Consider the following 21,003-nt stretch of genomic DNA (forward strand, 5'->3'; position numbering starts at 1 on the left):
TACACAAAAATGAAGCTAAAATAAATTAATAAGTCATAATAGTATGATGCTAATTCATAATGATGAGATAGTATGTCATAATTATGAGATACTAAAAGATAATACTGTGATTCTGAGACATAATTAGTCAGAATTAAGACACACTCATAACTGAGTAAAATCATAGTTACAGTAAGTAACAGTAAATTATTATATATTCCATCAATTAAAAGATGTTACGTGACAAGATCATTCCAATTTATAAGAAATCTCTCATTATTAAATATTATTTTTTCCCCAAGAATCATAAACAGTCTTCCATATAACTCCTTGTACAAAGGATGAAATATGAATTAATTTTACATTAAGTATATGTGTGTTTATTTACTTATTTATTTATACTATGTCTATATAATTTTTATTTACAGCTGTTAGATCAATTTCAGTGAGTATAATGAAGGGGAGGCCATTAGCATCCCTCCTTGCTTTCCTCAATACCATGCAGAATGCTGTGACTGCTGACAAAATATGAGCCACAGTGACATTAAACCCAACTTAATTGTCTTGTGTTCAGTCATTCATTCATTGTCTGTAACCCTTATCCAGTTCAGGGTCGCGGTGGGTCCGGAGTCTACCCGAATCACTGGGCACAAGGCAGGAACACACCCTGGAGGGGGCACCAGTCCTTCACAGGATGACACACACACATTCACTCACACACTCACACATAGTGGAAATGTTCAGCCATGGCATTGTCTGTGTCACGCCTTCGTCCTGTCAGTCTGTTGTCCCCGCCATGTGCTTTATTTGCACATGGCTCTGTTTTGTTTATGTTCTAGTCTCCGCCTTTGTCCCGCCTCCTCGTCTGTCATCTGTTAACCCGTCCTTCTCGTTATCTGTCTCAGGTGCGTCTCGTCAGTGTCTTGTATTTAAGTCCCCTTCCTACACTTCCTGTTTGTTGGTCATTGTTCTATAGTTCTCATGTTCTCTCGTTCTTTGTCATGTCAGTCGTGTTATCCGGTCTGTCTCTGTAAGTTTCCACGTTGTCGTTTCATTTCCTGTCGTCTCGTTCTTTAGTCTGTCTGTCCCGTTTGCCCTGATTTGCTCCTCGTGTCCCGTTTAACCTGTTTGGCTCCCTGTTTGTTTTCGTTATGTTAAAGTCTCTTTGTTTTGTTGTTGTTTTCCTTTATTAAATATCCTGTGTTTTAGCGAGTGCGTCCGCCTCCCTCAATCCACCCCTCGCTCCTGACAGAATGACCAACCTCCAGGACGCAGCTAGCGCAGACTATTATCTCAAGGGATGTGCCGTTCGCCGGACTCCATTCCGCACAGGCCCCAAAGATCCTGTGGGGGAGGCTTTGAAAGCGGCCTCGGAATGGAGTCGCCGGCTCCAGCTCCTGCCTGGCGCTGCTCCGGATCCTATAGCGGAGGAGTCGACTCGGGAATCGAGTAGTTGCGCCAACGGGAGTCGAAAGAGTCGGCGGAAGAACCGTGCTGGAGTTCCCCCCTCGCTGGAGGATTACCCCCCCAGGTCCGGGGAAATTTTTGGGGGGGCGTTAAGGGTAGGGGCTGTTAGCCTCACCTCCGTAGCTCTGAGGTCTGAGGCTAACAGGGGCGCACCTCGAGGTGATCTAATGGGTGCGCCTGTGAAACCCCCTAAACCCTTTACAGCTCCAGCGCGAGCCCGGCGAGCAGCACAAACCCCTGTCCTCGAGAGCGCGGCGCGCGCCTCTCCTGTCTTCGTGAGCGCGACGCGCGCCTCTCCTGTCTTCAGGGACGACGTCGCAGATTCCTCTGCCTCCGTGGACGTCGTCGCACTGTCTCCAGTCCCCGTGATGGCGGCACCCGCCGCTCCAGTCCCCGTGATGGCGGCACCCGCCGCTCCAGTCCCCGTGATGGCGGCACCCGCCGCTCCAGTCCCCGTGATGGCGGCACCCGCCGCTCCAGTGTCCGTGATGGCGGCACCCGCCGCTCCAGTGTCCGTGATGGCGGCACCCGCCGCTCCAGTCCCCGTGATGGCGGCACCCGCCGCTCCTGTGTCCGAGACTACGGCGGCACCCGCCGCTCCTGTGTCCGAGACTACGGCGGCACCCGCCGCTCCTGTGTCCGAGACTACGGCGGCACCCGCCGCTCCTGTGTCCGAGACTACGGCGGCACCCGCCGCTCCTGTGTCCGAGACTACGGCGGCACCCGCCGCTCCTGTGTCCGAGACTACGGCGGCACCCGCCGCTCCTGTCCCCGTGACTGTGGCTACGGCCTCTCCTGTCCCCGTGACTGTGGCTACGGCCTCCCCTGTCCATGTCCGTAGGTCGGCCCGAAGGACTTCAGGGCCGATCCCCAGAACTGTGCCCAGGCTGGTTCCTCAGACTACCCCACAGACATTAGCCAGTCCTGGGCACCCCCCTGTTATTTTGGTTCCCTTGTCTGTCCCTGTCCTGGTTCCCCTCTCTGTCCTTGTCCCTGTACCCGTGTCTGCCTTTGTGTCTGTCCCGGTCCCGGTCACTGTGTTGGTGTCAGTCCCTGTAAATATTCTTGTACCTGTGCCCCTGCCAAGTCCTGTCCAGTCCCCTATCAGCCCTGTCCAGTCTATGTTTCAACCCCCGGTTCAGTCCCCTGTTAGTCATGTCCAGTCTCCGTATCTGTCCAACGTCCAGTCACCCGTCTTGTCTCCAGTCCAGTCTCTGTCTCAAACCCCTGTCCCGTCTCCGGTCCAGTCTCTGTTTCAACCCTCTGTCTTGTCTCCTGTCCAGTCCCCTGTCAGTCCTGTCCAGTCCCTGTTTCAACCCTCTGTCTTGTCTCACGTCCGGTTCCCGCATCCGTCCAATGTCCAGTCACCTGTCTTGTCTCCGGTCCAGTTTCCCTTTCAATCCCCTGTCCAGTCTCCAGTCCCGTCTCCGTTTCAGTCTAGTGTCATGTCACCTGTCCTGCCTTCGGTCCAGTCACATACCCCTGTCCAGTCTAACGTTCCTATCCTGTCCAGTGTCTTGTCACCAGTCTCTGCTCCCGTCCAGTCCCAGCACCAAGTCCTGTCACCTGTCCCGTCTTCTGTCCAGTCCCTGTTTCCATCCAGTGTCATGTCCAATGTCAAAAACCCTGTCAAGTCCCATGTGTCCACTCCTGTCCTGTCCAGTCCGTTCTCGTCTCTTGTGGCTCCCCTTTGTCAGTCTCCTGTCATGTCCCATGTCCCGTCTCATATATTCGGTCCTGTCGTGTCCCCAGCTCCTGTGTCTGTTCCCGTCCTGTCCTGAGTCCTGTCTCACTTGGTTCCTTGTCTTGTCTTAGTCTGTCTTGTTTTCCGTGCCCTCTCCTGTGCCAGCTCCTGGGGGGTTTAGGAGTACGCGCCCGGGAGTTGCGCGTTCTTGGGGGGGGCATCTGTCACGCCTTCGTCCTGTCAGTCTGTTGTCCCCGCCATGTGCTTTATTTGCACATGGCTCTGTTTTGTTTATGTTCTAGTCTCCGCCTTTGTCCCGCCTCCTCGTCTGTCATCTGTTAACCCGTCCTTCTCGTTATCTGTCTCAGGTGCGTCTCGTCAGTGTCTTGTATTTAAGTCCCCTTCCTACACTTCCTGTTTGTTGGTCATTGTTCTATAGTTCTCATGTTCTCTCGTTCTTTGTCATGTCAGTCGTGTTATCCGATCTGTCTCTGTAAGTTTCCACGTTGTCGTTTCATTTCCTGTCGTCTCGTTCTTTAGTCTGTCTGTCCCGTTTGCCCTGATTTGCTCCTCGTGTCCCGTTTAACCTGTTTGGCTCCCTGTTTGTTTTCGTTATGTTAAAGTCTCTTTGTTTTGTTGTTGTTTTCCTTTATTAAATATCCTGTGTTTTAGCGAGTGCGTCCGCCTCCCTCAATCCACCCCTCGCTCCTGACAGTCTGTCTGATTTGGAAAAAGACAAGCTTTTCAGTGGATGTGGTCTTTAAAATTAGACTTCCTCTAAGAACTGTCAAAATAATTATATGTATTATAGTGTTAAAATAAATATTTATTTTAGTCACATATAAAATGCCCTATGAGCTGATTTCAATTAGCTTTTTGACTTTATACATAATAAGGCTATCACTACAATGAATTCCATTTGAAATAAAAAATAATAATTAAAATGATTGTAAAATAAATGAATAAATAAGTTCTCTGTGTGAGGATTTAGTCATGAATAAAAATACCACTCTGCAGTATTTACCCTGGATGTGATAAGTTGAACTCTCATGTGAATAAAACAGAAAGAAAATGTCCAAAGATTAAACAAAATGAAGGAGGTAGTGTTGCAGTCGCACAGCTCCAGGGACCTGGAGGTTGTGGGTTCGAGTCCCGCTCCGGGTGACTGTCTGTGAGGAGTTTGGTGTGTTCTCCCCGTGTCTGTGTGGGTTTCCTCCGGGTGACTGTCTGTGAGGAGTTTGGTGTGTTCTCCCTGTGTCTGCGTGGGTTTCCTCCGGGTGACTGTCTGTGAGGAGTGTGGTGTGTTCTCCCTGTGTCTGCGTGGGTTTCCTCCGGGTGACTGTCTGTGAGGAGTGTGGTGTGTTCTCCCTGTGTCTGCGTGGGTTTCCTCCGGGTGACTGTCTGTGAGGAGTGTGGTGTGTTCTCCCTGTGTCTGCGTGGGTTTCCTCCGGGTGACTGTCTGTGAGGAGTGTGGTGTGTTCTCCCTGTGTCTGCGTGGGTTTCCTCCGGGTGACTGTCTGTGAGGAGTGTGGTGTGTTCTCCCTGTGTCTGCGTGGGTTTCCTCCGGGTGACTGTCTGTGAGGAGTGTGGTGTGTTCTCCCTGTGTCTGCGTGGGTTTCCTCCGGGTGCTCTGGTTTCCTCCCATGGTAAAAAAACACACATTGGTAGGTGGATTGGCGACTGAAAAGTGTCATTTCCACTAAAACACAGATGGGAAGATTCAAACAGCCAGGGTTACTTTCATCATAAACCTAAGGAACCAGTCCTGTCAGCTTGCAAGGAGAGGCATTCAGAAGAAGTGGGGTGGTGAAGGGTAACATCTTCAGCAATATGCTCATGCTTTGTTGAAAATGTATCTGATATATATCAATGATATGATTTGAATATTAGTCTTATAATTTATATTATATTATGGAAACCTTTTTCTCACTTTCCTTTTGAAGAACATCATAATGTCAGGTTCACACAGTCTTTATGTAAATTCATTGATTTTGGAACGTTCAGCTGTACAGCTGCCCTTCATCCGTTGTGAGGGGTGCTAAAGCTTGGACTGCTGTTTAAATGAAGTATAGGGCAGCCAATCAGAATAGAGTTCATATTTGCTATTTATTTTGGGATCAGTAAAGTCTCAAATGATCTTATCTGTCTTAAAGACATACTATGAAAACAGACTGCAACCCATTCTTTCTTGAAATCAGCAAAGACATTTTTTGAACTCATTAGGCAGGGGGTCCCAGTTCCAGCCCCGAGGACCCTTCAGTGTTAATAGGCGCTTTTAGATCAGAGTCCAACTCCATAACTAAGCCAGTCCTCTTCAGAGGAGGAAAGAGGAAAATCTCCAATAGCTCCATATTCCCTTTGTAATGCACTAGGTCATGGTCATACTGTGTTACACATCTAAAATAAAGCAACTCCTATTCAGGCAAAAGACTCAGCATCTTACATAAGCACCCAAACAGTTTCAGTGTCTTCAAGTCCTGTTGGAAATATCATAATTAAAAGATGAGCACATAAGTATGCCACCGTAATGTCTTATTTATAACTGAGAAACTCAGATTTTTAAATGTTATTATATATGGACATTCATGGAAATTTCATTTTAGTTGTTGGCAAAAGATGGATGTTCATTGTTACATCATACGAAGTAATATGAAGGAATGTCGAAGGACCACTGGATTTATTTATGTCTAAATAAATCTGTCATGTATAAATGTCCTTGACACGCAGTCTACTCTTTTGTTGCAGAAGGCTAAGCCATACAGCAGGCCGATATACTCACAGTGCACTACACAGATAGGATGCTCACCTAGTGGACTATGTAGGAAGCAGGGAGCCAATTGAGACTCAGCCAAGGATTTATGAAGAACAGAGGCGCCATGTAAAAATATTTCTTGATGTGTCACGTGGTTTTGGCAAAGTGTGTGTGTGTGTGTGTGTGTGTGTGTGTGTGTGTGTGAGAGAGAGAGAGATTTATCTCGATTTCTGCAGACAGCAGGGATCCTCTAACTGTTTCTCCACCAGGGCCACCTCTTTATCGCTGTCTCAAGACAGAACCAGTTCGAATTTAAAAGGTCCACAAGAAAAACACCTTTTGCTTCAGAGGAAGTCTCGAGTGTGTTTTCTAGCTCTAATATCTTTGGCCGAGCGATAAACGCCATGGAGGAGGAGGACGTGTTGGTGAACGCTAATACTGCGTTATAAATGCGCAGCAAATGCGTAATATCCTAAATAACCATGTGATAAACCAGTGAGAGAAAAACACTGAGAAATGCAGACAGGGCATTTCTCGTAATGAAGTCGGCCTTATATTATTATATTTACAACACTGCGTCCCATAACTCTTTCACACTCATTATCAGATCCAAAATTATTATAAACAATTTGTGAAATAATGTAAAAGCAGAATGTTTTTGGTCAAAATATGAACCATGAACTCTGCAAACACTGGGCATTGTCTGTTCTGATCCAGTCCATCAGCCAAGTCCTTCGTGAGTTTGTTCAGATGTGATACAACACAGTAAAGATTTTCTGTCATGTACAAACAGTGTGATACTTAAAATGTGTTCCATGCTTTTATACAGCAGTTGAATTTTCAGGATAAATTTTCACAATACAGACAAATTATACTGTAAAAAGCCCGTTTTTTACTCTAATATTATTGTAACAACACTTTAATAATAAATTAACAAATAACACCGTCATCGGGCGGCACAGTGGCACAGCAGGTAGTGTCGCAGTCACACAGCTCCAGGCACCAGGAGGTTGTGGGTTTGATTCCCGCTCCGGGTGACTGTCTGTGAGGAATGTGGTGTGTTCTCCCCGTGTCCGCGTGGGTTTCCTCTGGGTGCTCCAGTTTCCTCCCACAGTCCAAAAACACACGTTGCTAGGTGGATTGGCGACTCAAAATTGTCCGTAGGTGTGAGTGAATGTGTGTGTGTGTGTGTGTGTGTGTGTGTGTGTGTGTGTGTCTGTGTTGCCCTGTGAAGGACTGGCGCCCCCTCCAGGGTGTATTCCCGCCTTGTGCCCAATGATTCCAGGTAGGCTCTGGACCCACTGCGACTCTGAACTGGATAAGCGCTTACAGATAACGAATGAATGAATGAATGAATGAATACCATCTCTGGTACCACGCTGGTGGAACGAGCTTCCAAGCACTATCAGAGCAACAGGAACCCTCTCTGCATTCAAGAAATCCTTGAAAACCCAGCTCTTCTGAGAGTATCTTTTGCACTGAAAGTCTTTCTTTAATGCACTTATTACTTCCTGGCATATTACACTTAATGTAAGGTATTTTGTATAAATTGTGCTGTAGTTTGAATGTTAGATCCTCTTTTTGTAAGTCACTTTGGATAAAAGCGTCTGCCAAATGCATAAATGTAAATAAATGTAAATCATCTGTACTATAGAAATAAGCCCTAGAAGAAGTCTTTCTAAAGCAGTAAATTACCTTTTACTTCACTAGTAATTTATCTTGTTTTTCAGTTTTGTAGTTTTCAGCTGGACTGAAAATATATCCGTGAACCGCATGCGCTGACAACAGGTTTATATTTAAATAAAAGTAAGCTTAGAAAACATTGTAATAGCATTCAACCTACCTGCTGCAACTGGAATAAAATCATGGGACAATGTGTAATAGAATTTAAGGCTTTCACTTTGTTTCATACGTTCTATTTTTCCAATTTTCTTTCAGTGTTCTTCATGCATTTCCTATGTCATTTTCCTAAGTATTTTTTATCTTGGCAGAGGAGCCTTCTTAGACCACGAACTACCCCCGAAACTGTCAAGTAATTTGCTCTACCAAAAAAAAGAAAAAACAAAGAAAAAAAAAGTTTTACTTACCTAGTACAAGTAAGACAATTAGGGCTGTGTCCTAGGTCTTTACATAGGACAGGTTTCAAGCACAAATATCCAGGGCGAAATATGAACAATCATTTTGTAACTTTAGCAGAATGCAGTGCCTAAGGACTCTTTTTATAACTCCTAAACAATGCATCTATTACATACACTCTGTCACTAAGGGTATCCATCATTTCCTCTCTTAAAAATACTGTGAAAACTCACAGTGGTAACTTATACGTAAAACCAGAACTGTAAGCCTGGTGCCTCACTTTGTCTTTCAGAGAGAGGTATGTCCCTCCATACATCTGACATTATGGGACTGAATATTGTCCAGTGTTTTCAGGAGAAGTGTTTTCACTGGAGGGAAACTACAGGATGAGTGTGTGAGAGGCAGTGGTGACTACAGCACAAACATCATTACCCTCCAACTGAGCTGAATCAATTCACCTTTTACATGAACACACTGTGCAGTTGACATGACATTACACTAGAGTTCTGACTCCAGATAGACTATAATCCCTGAATCTACTCCACCGATTCCATCGATGTTTCCAAATCTCTGTACAATCCAAGCACTAAAATGTAGTCGTGTCAAAGTTATGTTTTTACAGCTTTACAGAATTCTAAAATTAAAGCAAAATGAATAACCCTGTGTGAGAAAGCCAAAGGCAAGGAAAAACACCCTCAAAGCTGGAGAAAGAAGCCTTGGGAGGAACCAACAGAAGCCGCCTTGGTGTCTCTATAGGTGAGGGAATCCTTTAGTAAAGATCTGTGCTAAATCGATCTTATCAAATATCCAAGAAAATTATTAAATGGAATGTCTACAAAGTCAAAGCAAGAAATATATCTTTGTAAAAATATATTAATTGTGGAAGAATTCAGGTCACTGTAAAACAATGAAACCCTTTTATAACTGAATACTGATTTACAGTAGAAACGTCTGTTATAAACCATGGTATAAATGTATGTGATTGAAAACTGATGTTGATTTCATATTTGAATAATGTTGCTAACAGAACAAAACCTTTAATCTCATGACCTGTAAACCCTAGCCACCTTTTACATTGTGTAAAATTCTATAATAAACAGATCAATAGAAATGCCACAAAACAGCTAGATCAATTATTTCTTCTAGTTCTGACAGTGTAATAGTTTGCATTCAAATGTACGGTACGAAAGTAATAGCTGAGACTGAAAAAGTGGTGCACTGAGGTGAATGTGGAGAAGCTGGTGAATGTTAGTTTAGAAAGTTAACTGTTGTGGGGAGGTAAAAAGCTAAACTGTTGTTTATATGACTGTCACAATATTGTTATTTAACTGGACTAATGCATTGACACAACAAGAGTCTTTTGCTCTCTCATTTTTAGAGCAGCGTGGGAAATAACTTTTAAATGTCATATGATCATTTATCAGTTAGAAACCACGTTAGGGACAAGATCACAGTGATATAACTCCTATCAAAGATCAGACTGACACTTGGTGTTGTATAAATGTTTAGGAATTGTTGTGAAAGACAGAAATATAAACATGAACAGCCATGAGGTGAAAAGAGCTCTTCTGGGAAGTGGGAAAATCCATAATAGCAGGAAAGAGTGAGACACAGCAGAGGAAAGAAGACAAAATTATCTTCCAGGCAGAGAGCGAGCGAGAGAGAGAGAGAGAGAAAGAGAGAGAGAGAGAGAGAGAGAGAGAGAGTGAGAGAGAGAGAGAGAGAGAGAGAGAGAGAGAGAGTGAGAGAGAGAGAGAGAGAGAGTGAGAGTGAGTGAGAGAGAGAGAGAGAGAGAGAGAGAGAGAGAGAGAGAGAGAGAGAGAAAGAGATAAGCAGCAGTTTGCGATTCAGCACCATGGACAGCTCCAGATCTGCAGCCCCCAATCAGGAGCATGTGGGCTGCACAGCCAGCTAATGAAGAGATGAATTATTGAATAGTGAGATTCTGAGCCAACTGGATGTTTCATTTTCCCTCTGGAGATCAGAACAATTCTGCAAAATTATTACATGAGACTATCCATTAATAAGATCCCAGTTATAGATTCAGGTATTATAAGGATATCAGGTAATAAAGGCAGGAGTTAGGAATAGGAGATATGACGTGGTCTCTGAATGGCCATTCACTGGCCATCTTTCCCAAAAATGAAGTGATATTCTAATTTAATCAACATAATATGATGTTTCCTTTTCCTGAGAAAGAGAACCAGTGGTTTTGGGAATCAACTACAGACACCTATACTTGAATCCATCCAACTTGTCCTGTAAATAACATGATATATTTCTCAGTGGTTACTAAGGTAAGGTTTCTGACTGTTCCACTGCACATACAAACCTAAATATGACTCTAACCCAGCAGTCTGTTTACACTATAAAAATCTGTGGGTATGTGCAGTAAAAACGTAAAAGAAAAGTGGATGTGTGAACTTAGAAGACCGGCGATAAAAGAGATGCAACCAAAAATTATTTGGTTTTTTTTATGATATTTAAAATATATTTTCCCCTGTGTCAGTTAAAAACAACAACAACAAAATATCTTTACCTCAGACAGTAAATGACCCAGTAATGCTTAGATTAAATAAATGTTTTTAAGGCAACTCCACATATCAAACTAATAAAAATACTCTACACCTATGATTTCATTTGGTATGCACAGATCTATGATTTTGCGATTAGTCCCTGCCTTTATCTCCTCTTAGTCTTTCTTCTCTCCACCACTCACCTGCAGCTAGAAAGCCCCACAAGTTAATGGGATTGGTTAGATAAGTTCATGACTTAAGAACCCAAGACTGTCTGAATCCGCCAATTTGAGTCTATGGAGAACTGCAGTTTTAAAGCTGAACTGATAAGCCATACTGTTTATTCGCCTTCTAGTTTATAAACAACATTAAAGTTAAAATAAAACTTCATTAGCACAGGAGGGACTTATTCATTGCTGTACATTAACTGGAGTAAGAAAAAAACAGGAGAATTAACAAAAAGCGAAAAGTCGTTTTAATTTTCCGAGCAGTGGGTGAGTTTGCTGGCTGTATTTCCTCTCACAGCCTGAAGAGGTCGCTGTCCCCACTGTTTCACCACGAGCTCAGTCTGCTTTATTCTGCAGCTTCTGAAATCGGTTCTCACACTAGGTATTAACATAACCCCCCCCCCCCCCCACACACACACACACACACCCCGCCCCTCCCTCTCTCTCTCTCATACACACACAGCGTGCTTTCCCCATTTTTTCCCCACCGCTGTTCTCTTTCCCGCCCTGAAACGCTCAGGACCTGTTGCTGGAGTGTAAACGGCTGAATTATGACCGTTAGCTCTCGTCCGCGGCGTTTAGCCTAGTGTGCTCATTTCATTCTTTCCCGAACTTCAGGCCTGACAATAAACTAAACCTCCTCCGTCTCAGTGGGGTTTCACTGGAGCTTAGTTCTGTCTCAATTGAGTAGGTTTAAAGTCGAAAAAAACAGGTCAGAACACACTCAAATATATCTATGGAGTCTCTTTTTGTTTATTTTTAAAACTAAATACCCGTTTTACTCCGTAAATCTTAGTGAGGAGGCAGTTCCCTGAATTATATAGAAGTGTTCACCCAAGGGGAGAGAACCGAGGGGGCAGACAACACACATTATCGACACGCCCAATATGCAAATAGATGGAGCAGGAAGCCAATGAAATCTCACCTCCTGTACCAGTCTCTAGCTACTAATGGCAACACTCGTTCAATTAAATTTGAAATCATGAAATCATCTCAGAGTTGCCCTGTCTGTCTCTATGGGGCTGAGATACTGATGTACAGCAGCTTTCCTTTGAATGCTCTTCTTACGTAAACCCTCAGGTTATTCAGAGATGCAGTTTATTCACTGTTCACGGACCTGATTAACTTTTCCTGATTTGACGTTTAGGATCAACACTGAAATATTAGTTACATTTTTTCATAGGGTCAGTTCACTAAATATTAGCTTCATTCACTAACACAGTCATACAGAATAGAGACCTGTGTGTGTGTGTGTGTGTGTGTGTGTGTGTTTGTGTATACCCCCCTTCCTCTTTCATCGCCCCCTCCTCTTCTTCCCTCCTCCCCTTCGCCCCCGTGCGTGCACGCACCGCATGGGCAAGAAAGACGGCATGGACAGTTGCGCGAGCCCGCTCGCACCGCCCTCCCGTCCCCGTGCCCGTGCCCGTCGCCCATCTCCGTCTTCCTCCTCCCTCTCCTCCTCCTCCTGCTCCTCCTCCCTCTCCTCCTCCTCCTCCTCCTGCACTGCAGCAGCAGCAGCAGCAGCGCGAGCGGCCGCCGCCGTCCCCGCCGGGCCCCAGCAGACGGCATGAGGAGGCTCGCGCCGGTGCATCTCTCCGCGCTGCTCGCCGGCCTCTCGTTCGCGTGCTACGCCCCGACGCGGGACTCGGACTCGGACTCAGCGCGCGAGCGGGCGCACCGCGCGGCCGTGGTGATCGAGGGCGAGGTGCGCGCGCGGCCCGGGCCGCAGAGCGCGCGCGTGCGGGTTCTGCACGTGTGGCCGCGCAAGAACGGCGGGCTGCAGCGCGAGCAGCTCGTCAACGTCACCGTCGGCGGCCCGGGCTCCAGCTCGGACGCGGGCTCGCAGGCGCAGCCGTGCGCTGCCACCGCGGTGGCGGCGCTGGAACCCGACCGCCGCTACGTCTTCTTCATGGAGCCCACGGAGGAGCCGCTCGTGTTCCGCGCGTCCTTCGCGCCGCTCGAGACGGCGGAAGAGAGTGTGAAGAGGGAGGTGGAGAGCGTGCTGTGTGAAGACTGCGGTAAGTTTTAGCCCCAGCTAAGCGGGGAACGGTTTCCAGAACTTTGGCTAGCGTTATGTATAGGCTCTATAAAGCTAACGGTCTCCAAGCGGTACAGCCGAACGGAACGTTCAGACGACGTTCCATGGCGTTGGTGGGAGTGTTGAACGTTTTATGGACGTTCTTCTTGGACGAGGAGACATTCTTCTAACTTAAGCAAATCTTTCTTGTAACAGCAGGTGAACTGGGGGTTTTGAACGTTTTGGGAAGAAGTGGGGGAACAGCGTTAGAGGAACGTTGAGTGTTTAGGGCAAAGCTGTGTCAACTGAGTGGCTTCTTCGTTATATGGTGGGTGAGAGAGAGAGAGTGCGCTATTGCTATTGCTATGGCGATGCAAGGAATAATTTCGGTTTGATAACGCCACCCAGCTTTGGACTTGTCTTCAGTGGTGAATGAATGAAGACTTAACAGGAGGAGCAGTGCTGTCCAAACGACCCCTTATAAACATTCAGAAACCCACCAGCACACAAACATACACAGGCAGAATGACCACAGAAGGCTGGCCTACATTAGCTATTATCTTTAGCCCCCTATGCTACGAGTTCTCAGACCACCTGCAGCACACACCTCGCTTAAAAACACTCGTGAATTCATTCGAGTCGTAATTTTAAGGCGACGCAGAGCGAGAACATGATACAACATTAGATCATGCTGTCATCTAATCCAACATCATCCACCGCCAGCTTTTGTGTGTGTGTGTGTGTGTGTGTGTGTGTGGAGTGAGATGTTCGACACATATCTTTCATTTCTTTGGAGCACACTATTGGTGCTGGGCGTGAGTGTGTGTATGTAACGTATTGCAGATGTCAACATGTCCGTTAGCTTTTACTAGCCACAACAGCACCGTGGTGGTGGCAAAAAAGAACCGAGGAGATAAGAAATGTCCATTTCAACGCAGATAAAGGATGGATGAAGCTGACAAAGTGGCACCTCCTTGAAAACGCAACCTGTGGACCAAAACAGAGCTAAATGTTTCTATGCTTTGAGTAATTTACAGGTAGATGTGTCAATTAGCCATAACCATGCACAAAAAACACTGCATTGATTGTGAGGAGAGGTCCAAACCACAGCATGAATCATTCTAGTGATGCTAATTATTTGCTATAGCCGACTCACAATCTAGAGAAATAGCTACAGCCTGAAACTTGGTGGCTGTAACAGTCCCTCTAGACACTGAACTAGCTGGGAGACAAACTGGACACCTGATGAAATGAGGTAATTTTGTTCTAGGCCCATGTGATGACCAGTGCTAGTAGTCTATGCCTATTTCCACAGAGCCGGATTAAGATTAAAGCATTTCCAATGGTGATTTAATTAAAGACTATGTTCAGTCTTGTCTTGTGTCCGTTTCCCACACTGAGCATTAACTTAAAGAGTAAACTGCTCTGTCAAGGAGGATCCTTTATCCAAAATTTATTTAGTTAGATATAGAGAATTGATGTGCATTCTCTAATACACTTTTTTGTTGTAGTAATAATAGATCCAGTTAGACAAGACTACTGTCTCTGTTACAAAACAGTGCTGATAAATGTCCACAATGAGCTCTGCAGAGCGTATCGTGACATAATTACCACAACGTGATAAACCACTGTATTACCTACACCTGCAAACAAATCTGCAATCTCACGACAGAATATTAATGTTATCCACCATGTTGTTTATTACTAAATTGTGCCACAACATGGATACTGTCATCCTTTTCCTTCAAACAATTTGACCACACTGTGAGTGTGGTTTCTACATTCATTTTTAGGTCAAACTAGGCTTCATATGTGTGCTAACTCGAAATGTTGCATTAAATCAGGTGCTACTGACTCGCAGAGAGTACTGTTGAAACTTGGACTACATTACAGTATCAGTGAAGATTCCACATTTAAAATCCAAGTTGATTGTTAACTTGTCTTCTTATGTGTTTTATGAATGGTGTGACAACAGCTGATTCAGACCAAACTGGTGTTATAAGGACCAGAGCTGAATTGAATTGCTACATTAGTCAAGCAATGCTTTCTAAATGAATACCACAATAAAAGAGCATATATGGAGATACTATATGGAGTTGGAGTAACTCTGAGACATGATTCTCAGTGCACATAAGGGTTAAGCTCATCTTAACAGCAAGTGAGACTGTTAAATGTGATGTTCTCTCTCATGTTACAGCGATCTTCGTGCTATGACACTTTTGGGGAAAGTGGGCGCAGATTAGTCATCTTTTACACTCTACATCACCATCTGGCTCATCAAGCAGACACTTCCCCTCTCTCCAGACAGACTTCCTCTCAGAACCAAACTTACAGTACTTACAGAGCACTGCCTGCGACTAGAGGGTGGATCCATCCATCCATCCATCACTGCTCTGTTTGTAGTGGAGACCATGTCTTACATCTGTCCTGTGAGAGCAGTTTAACAGTCATTAGAAGAGACAGAGAGATAAGGCCTACTCAGTAAGGCATGAACAGGAAAGCATGATTTGCCTCATTCCACGTGTTTCGCTGAAGCAATGTTTTGCTTATTATTACAATTATGCAATTTTCCCCAACTGTAGTCAATAAGCAATGACTTTAGTTAGCTTTATTTAGTCTTGTTTCAGTAAGCTTTCCTTTAGTTCACTTCTTTGTATCATATGAAACCACACCAAATTGTCAGGAAATTCCAAATGCACTCTTTGTTTCTGATGAATTTAAGTGACATCCATCAGCAGCTCCACAGGCCAAGAGCCAGGCTAGGGAAGTCTTAGCTTGGGGCGCAAGTTTGCAGATTATAAGTGAGAGTTAGCTAAAATATCTAACAAGCTAAACTGCCAGTGAGGTTTTGCATATAACTGTAAAGCAAGATTTGTTAGCACAGATACATTGTTTCAAAAAAGCTATGCAGGGTTTTCATGAGTACTTGAAGCTGAAACTAAAGTCACTCATTTAGCGTTGTTAGCTAGCTAACTAGCAAATGCGACTGATATGGTAGCTTTGTCTTCCTTAGTCCTAGATGTTTATTATTTGTACAATAAGTGCATTATTATTGTATATAAGTATGTACAATAACATATTTCAGTAGTTAACATGGTTAAATAATCATAACTTTGGACTTTTACGTTAAATAACTTACGTACTTTTACGCATTTACGTTAATGCTAACCATATATGGCAAGATAGATAGTGAGCTAATATTTTATTTCCAGTCAAGCAGAGGCTGTTTTTTCCCAGCTTGAGGCCTGAACTGCCAGATTGCAGCTAAATATTTCTGAGGATTTTAATTGTAACTTTACTGTGGATTTTAGCTCTTAATGGATTTTGTCTTTTTACATTCCTGCATAGTCAAAATTATCTCCACTATTTATTTTTCATGACATTGCAGCTTCTGCATAAGCAGATGTGTGTAGCTACATGTACAAAGAAAAGTGACAGATAAGCAGGCACAGTGTGTGTAAAAGTCCATCTGTTAGTAGCAGAGATAGTGGTGGGTGCTCAGATCAGAGTTAGTTTGTCATATGCTAAATTCCACTGTGACTCTACCTCACCCCTTACACTGGCACACTGCAGCAGAGAGAGAGAGAGGCTGGCTGAGTGAGTGAGAGAGAGAGAGATCTGGGGCTTGTATGAATAATGCAATTTGCTGAACAGAGTGCAGAATTTTAGAACATGGCTCTTTTTTTTCATTTGTTACTGAATAAGATGCTAGACTACCATAGCTGATGTTGCTTTATGAGCATGACATCATTCTTATAAGTTCATGTGGGTTACTATGGTCATTAGGTCAATTCTCCGTTCAAGTAGGCTATTCACCTATTATGAATATTGGCCTGTAAGAGACACTCTGCTGTCCCCTTTGCCATGTGGTTGGAAGAGGACATGTCAAATATGTTCTAAGTGATGGTGAAACAGCCCCACCTGTTGGATCTGTCATGGAAATACACAGCAGTACTGGTTTCAGGTGAACATCTGCAGGCATGATATTATCAAAGGACTCCATGTGCGTAATCTGGTGTGTACAGTTTAATGGAGGAGTAAGGCGTTTTTATGAGATTGTGGTGGTTGTGAGATTCCTTTGACAGAGGCAGGACAGCAAATGTCTCCCCAGCCTTTGAATTATTGAACAGCTCTTCATTTTTCTTCCACTCCAGTCCCCTGTTGGCACACCAGTGCTGCCTGCTAGCATAAACCACAAGTCTGTTGCTTCCTTCACCTTTTTGCATTGCTTATTAACATGAAGCAGTGGCCCGTGACTGGGACTTTTTGTTGGGGGCGCAAGCCATCTTAGTGAATCGCATACTTCAGTATATACAATACGTCATTTAACAAAAAAATCATACACATATTAATGCCATGCTGTCACTACAGTTAACATTGTGGCACAGGTCTCTGGTGTTTCTGGAGCTGATTCCAACTCTCGACTTCTGCTGAAATCAAAGCTTTAATCAACACAGAGCTACAACTATAGACAGATCAAACTTGAAACGGTCCTAAATGAGATTAACACACTTTTACCATTAAGAATCCAAGAGACGCTCACTTAGAGCTGTCCATGTGTCAGAGTCAAAGTGTCAAATCTTTTGTAGTTGACTCCCCATCATCCGACCATGTACACTTTGAGGATATGATATAGAGAAGACAATTGTTTATTTTCACTCAGAATGGGTTTATTTATCCAGTGTGTATCACACATTTCCTCACTGACGTAATGTTACAATCTTTTCCACACATTAAACAATCCGAATTTTATTTCTGTTTAATCTGCTCCCAGAACTAAAACAAAACAAATATAATAATTCTCTCATTATATTGTTCTCAGTAAATATTGTTGATTGAGGCCACGTGACCTCCCAAAATGTCATCTATGCTAATTCATGTAAAGCAGAAGTCTGTCGTCATATCAATTTCAGCATTGTTTGATAAACCGTTCCAATAACAGATGCTCCATTATGGAAATATTCTGGTGTGAATCATAGAAGCACATGAAATTTACAAATTAGCACTGAGGGGTCAAACTAACATTTATTTTGTAGGATTACAAATGCAGCAAAAAGACAAAACAAACAAACAGATATTTTGTTTGTTTGCACTGACAGAGTCTACTCTTCTAGAGTACATTAACTTCATCATCACATATTGGTTTAAAAAAATCAACCACTGTGCATTTTGTAGTAAAACTCTTCTTTTAAATCTTTGTATGGGAGAGTATTTTGAGTCTGGATTAGTAAGTGATTGCTAGCTCTGAGTAGATCTGTCACAGTAATTACATTATTGACTTATTGTACCTCAGTAATTTTACTGACCTGAGTATTGCACATCGTCTTCATTGCTGTTTGTTCGAATGAACAACACTAATATTTTAGCTACTCGCTTTAATCTGTTCTCTCTGTATTCTGGAGCCATGTTTATATTTTTATATATTATTCCAGTTCCGGGGCGGCACGGTGGCGCAGCAGGTAGTGTCGCAGTCACACAGCTCCCGGGGCCTGGAGGTTGTGGGTTCGATTCCTGCTCCGGGTGTGTTCTACCCGTGTCTGCGTGGGTTTCCTCCGTGTGCTCCGGTTTCCTCCCACAGTCTAAAAACACACGTTAGTAGGTGGATTGGAGACTCAAAATTGTGAGTGTGTGAGTGAATTTGTGCGTGTGTGTCTGTGTTGCCCTGTGAAGGACTGGCGCCCCCTCCAGGGTGTATTCCCACCTTGTGCCCAATGATTCCAGTTAGGCTCTGGGCGCACCGCAACCCTGAACTGGACAAGCGCTTACAGATAATGAATGAATATTCCAGTTCCAGTGTCTGAATATTCAGAATAACTACATTTTTTGACAAAATCTCATTTCTCTTTTGAAGTGTATTAAGTGCATTATTTTCATATCAGTAAAATGGTCTAAAAAATGACAATAACACTGATTGTTGCAGTTATTTCTGGGACAACATATCAATCACAAAAATCACTATTGTCACAGGAATAGCTCTGGGTGTGTCTGTATCTAACTGTCTGTTGCACAAACATACACTAACTCACTTTCATTTACACAGCAAAGAAACGAATCTATGATGTAAACCACGGACTATCATATGTTCATAAGATAAATATAGGGGTTGCAAAAGAAATAGATGGCTTATAGGAATTATAGGCCTACCATTTAATAAACAACTGCTACACTTCTGTGAATCTTCTAGTGCATATCTAGGTGAGGAAAGCAGAGAGAGTGAGAGCAAGGTGTGTGAAGTGCTATTGAGAAAAATGAGGCTGGAAAGATTGGAGGTGAGAGGGAGAGAGAAAAAAGAGAAAGTGGGGGAAGGGAGGTATACGAAGACAGGAGAAGGAACGGGGATGCTCAGCTTTCACACAGTTCTAGAGAAGGATGGAGAGCCAGTGGGAGACAGTGGGAGGGGAAAGAAAGAGAGAATAGCTCTTCCCTTCTTCTCTGCCTGCAAGCGCTTCATCAACTATTCATCACTTAGTCTCGCTTACCCTCTCTCTCTCTCATTCTCTGTCTCCCTCTCTCTTCCCGTAGCTGCTCTTTTCTCACAGAGGTGTCAGGAACTTCTAATTGAAATGAATTGATAACAGTGCAGTGCCTGAAATAGGAGGTCAACACATTAAGGCTTAGCACTCTTGACTGATGAGTAGTAGGCTAACAGGCATTAGCAAATGTAAGTAGGCCATCATATCAAATCATAGTCTCCACACTGTTATAAACTATGATGCATATATACGTGAGTGACACATTTATGTTCATACCTTATTGTTCTTTCAATTTATGAACAATTCCAGACCCTTTGCCTTAGTCCAAATGCTTTGATTGGCTCTAACTCTATGGTTAAACGGCTGAGCTGTAGCTGTAACAAACTGGCTCGGAGTGACTTGCTGCATCAGCACATTTTGCTTTTCAATTAGCCACCAGCACGCCTCTCTCTGGGGAATCTATTTACTTCTGCCTGCCAAAGCTCCCATGGGAGTGCATGTGTAAACCATGGCTGACATGCTGTCTGCTTAAGCAGCTCCTCCAATCGCCCACTGTCACTCATTCATCCTGCCATCGGTAAAGACAGAACATCAGTAACGGAGAGGGTGCCAGGCTCATATTTGAGAACCCTGTGCATTGGGGTTTCAGTTTTAGACTTTCCATACTCAAAACCTACTGGGATAGAAACATTTTCTTGTACCGTTACTGTGCCCCTGAACATATGGGTGAGATATCTTCATATAAACTGCAGGGAAGGGAGTGTATGCTCAGTTTATACACTGTCACCACACCACCCCAAAATGTTTAGTGAAGCGTCATATAGCGCCACAAATCATTCAATAAATGTAGCAGATGTGCCCGTCCAATACAGAGGATCGGATACAAAGCAGGTACATCGTTAATAGATTGTTTACTGCAGAAATTAAACCATTTTTAAATTGGAATCTTCTTTTCTCACTGTCATGGAGGCACCATTTAACAGACACTATCCATTATCTGCAGCAATGAAATTGACAAATGGTGGAAGTAGAAATGTTTTAAAGCAGAAAATGAAGAACTACATTTGAACTGGGCACATTTGGTCTAATCATGGGCTTGTAAACTGTGAACATGCAGCTGTGTTTCTACACAAAGACTAAAACCTCAGCAACAAACTAATATTATTAAGGAATGATGAGTGATTGATGATTGTAAAATAACAGTAAATTAGCCAGACAAAAAAGAGACAAACATTCTCTGAGGCCCCCGTACTTCTACAAATCTGTGAAAACTGCTCCTCCCCCTGAATGTGATGGAATATTTGCCAAATGGGATTGATATGAGCTGCTTTATTTCTATGTTATTTTCTTCAGTATGTTGAAGGCTCTGAAATCAAATGCAGGAAAACATGAAAAGATACTTGTAATACAGATTCAGATGGGGCTAAATCACAGAGGTGCTCTGGTAGCGTTTGTATTACAATGCCTCCTTATAGAAAAATACTTCTGAAAAGTACCTGAGATGACATTTCATTCCACTCTTAAAATAATTGGTAATTAATTGAAGCAAGTTTTCATCACGCAAACACTACACGGGCCCCCTCCATGGTGTTTTCCCGCCTTATGCCCAATGATTCCAGGTAGGCTCTGGACCCTCCGCGACCCTGAATCTGTACCTGTACCTATGTTAGTGTGTGCCTGCATTTCTGTGTATGGTTGGTGTGTGTCACTGAGATGCTGTACGTCTGCACTGGGAGTTACCCTGTAATAAACGTTAGTGTAGTTATTTTGACATGGATTTGAGTTATTAGATTTGAATGCTGTCCTCTTTAG

The 21,003-nt window shown here is 43.7% G+C and overlaps 1 protein-coding gene across 1 annotated transcript in view; it reads left to right on the forward strand.

Moving 5' to 3' along the window:
- Positions 1–12,268: 12,268 nt before the first annotated feature.
- nrg2b (neuregulin 2b) overlaps positions 12,269–21,003 on the forward strand; it is a 57,191-nt gene continuing 48,456 nt past the window's right edge. Inside the window, exon 1 of the mRNA XM_066649214.1 lies at positions 12,269–12,719. Within this exon, the coding sequence (XP_066505311.1) occupies positions 12,269–12,719 (451 nt within the window). The remainder of the gene's footprint in view (positions 12,720–21,003) is intronic.

This window comes from Hoplias malabaricus, chromosome 17, assembly GCF_029633855.1.
Source record: "Hoplias malabaricus isolate fHopMal1 chromosome 17, fHopMal1.hap1, whole genome shotgun sequence".
Taxonomy (NCBI): domain Eukaryota; kingdom Metazoa; phylum Chordata; class Actinopteri; order Characiformes; family Erythrinidae; genus Hoplias; species Hoplias malabaricus.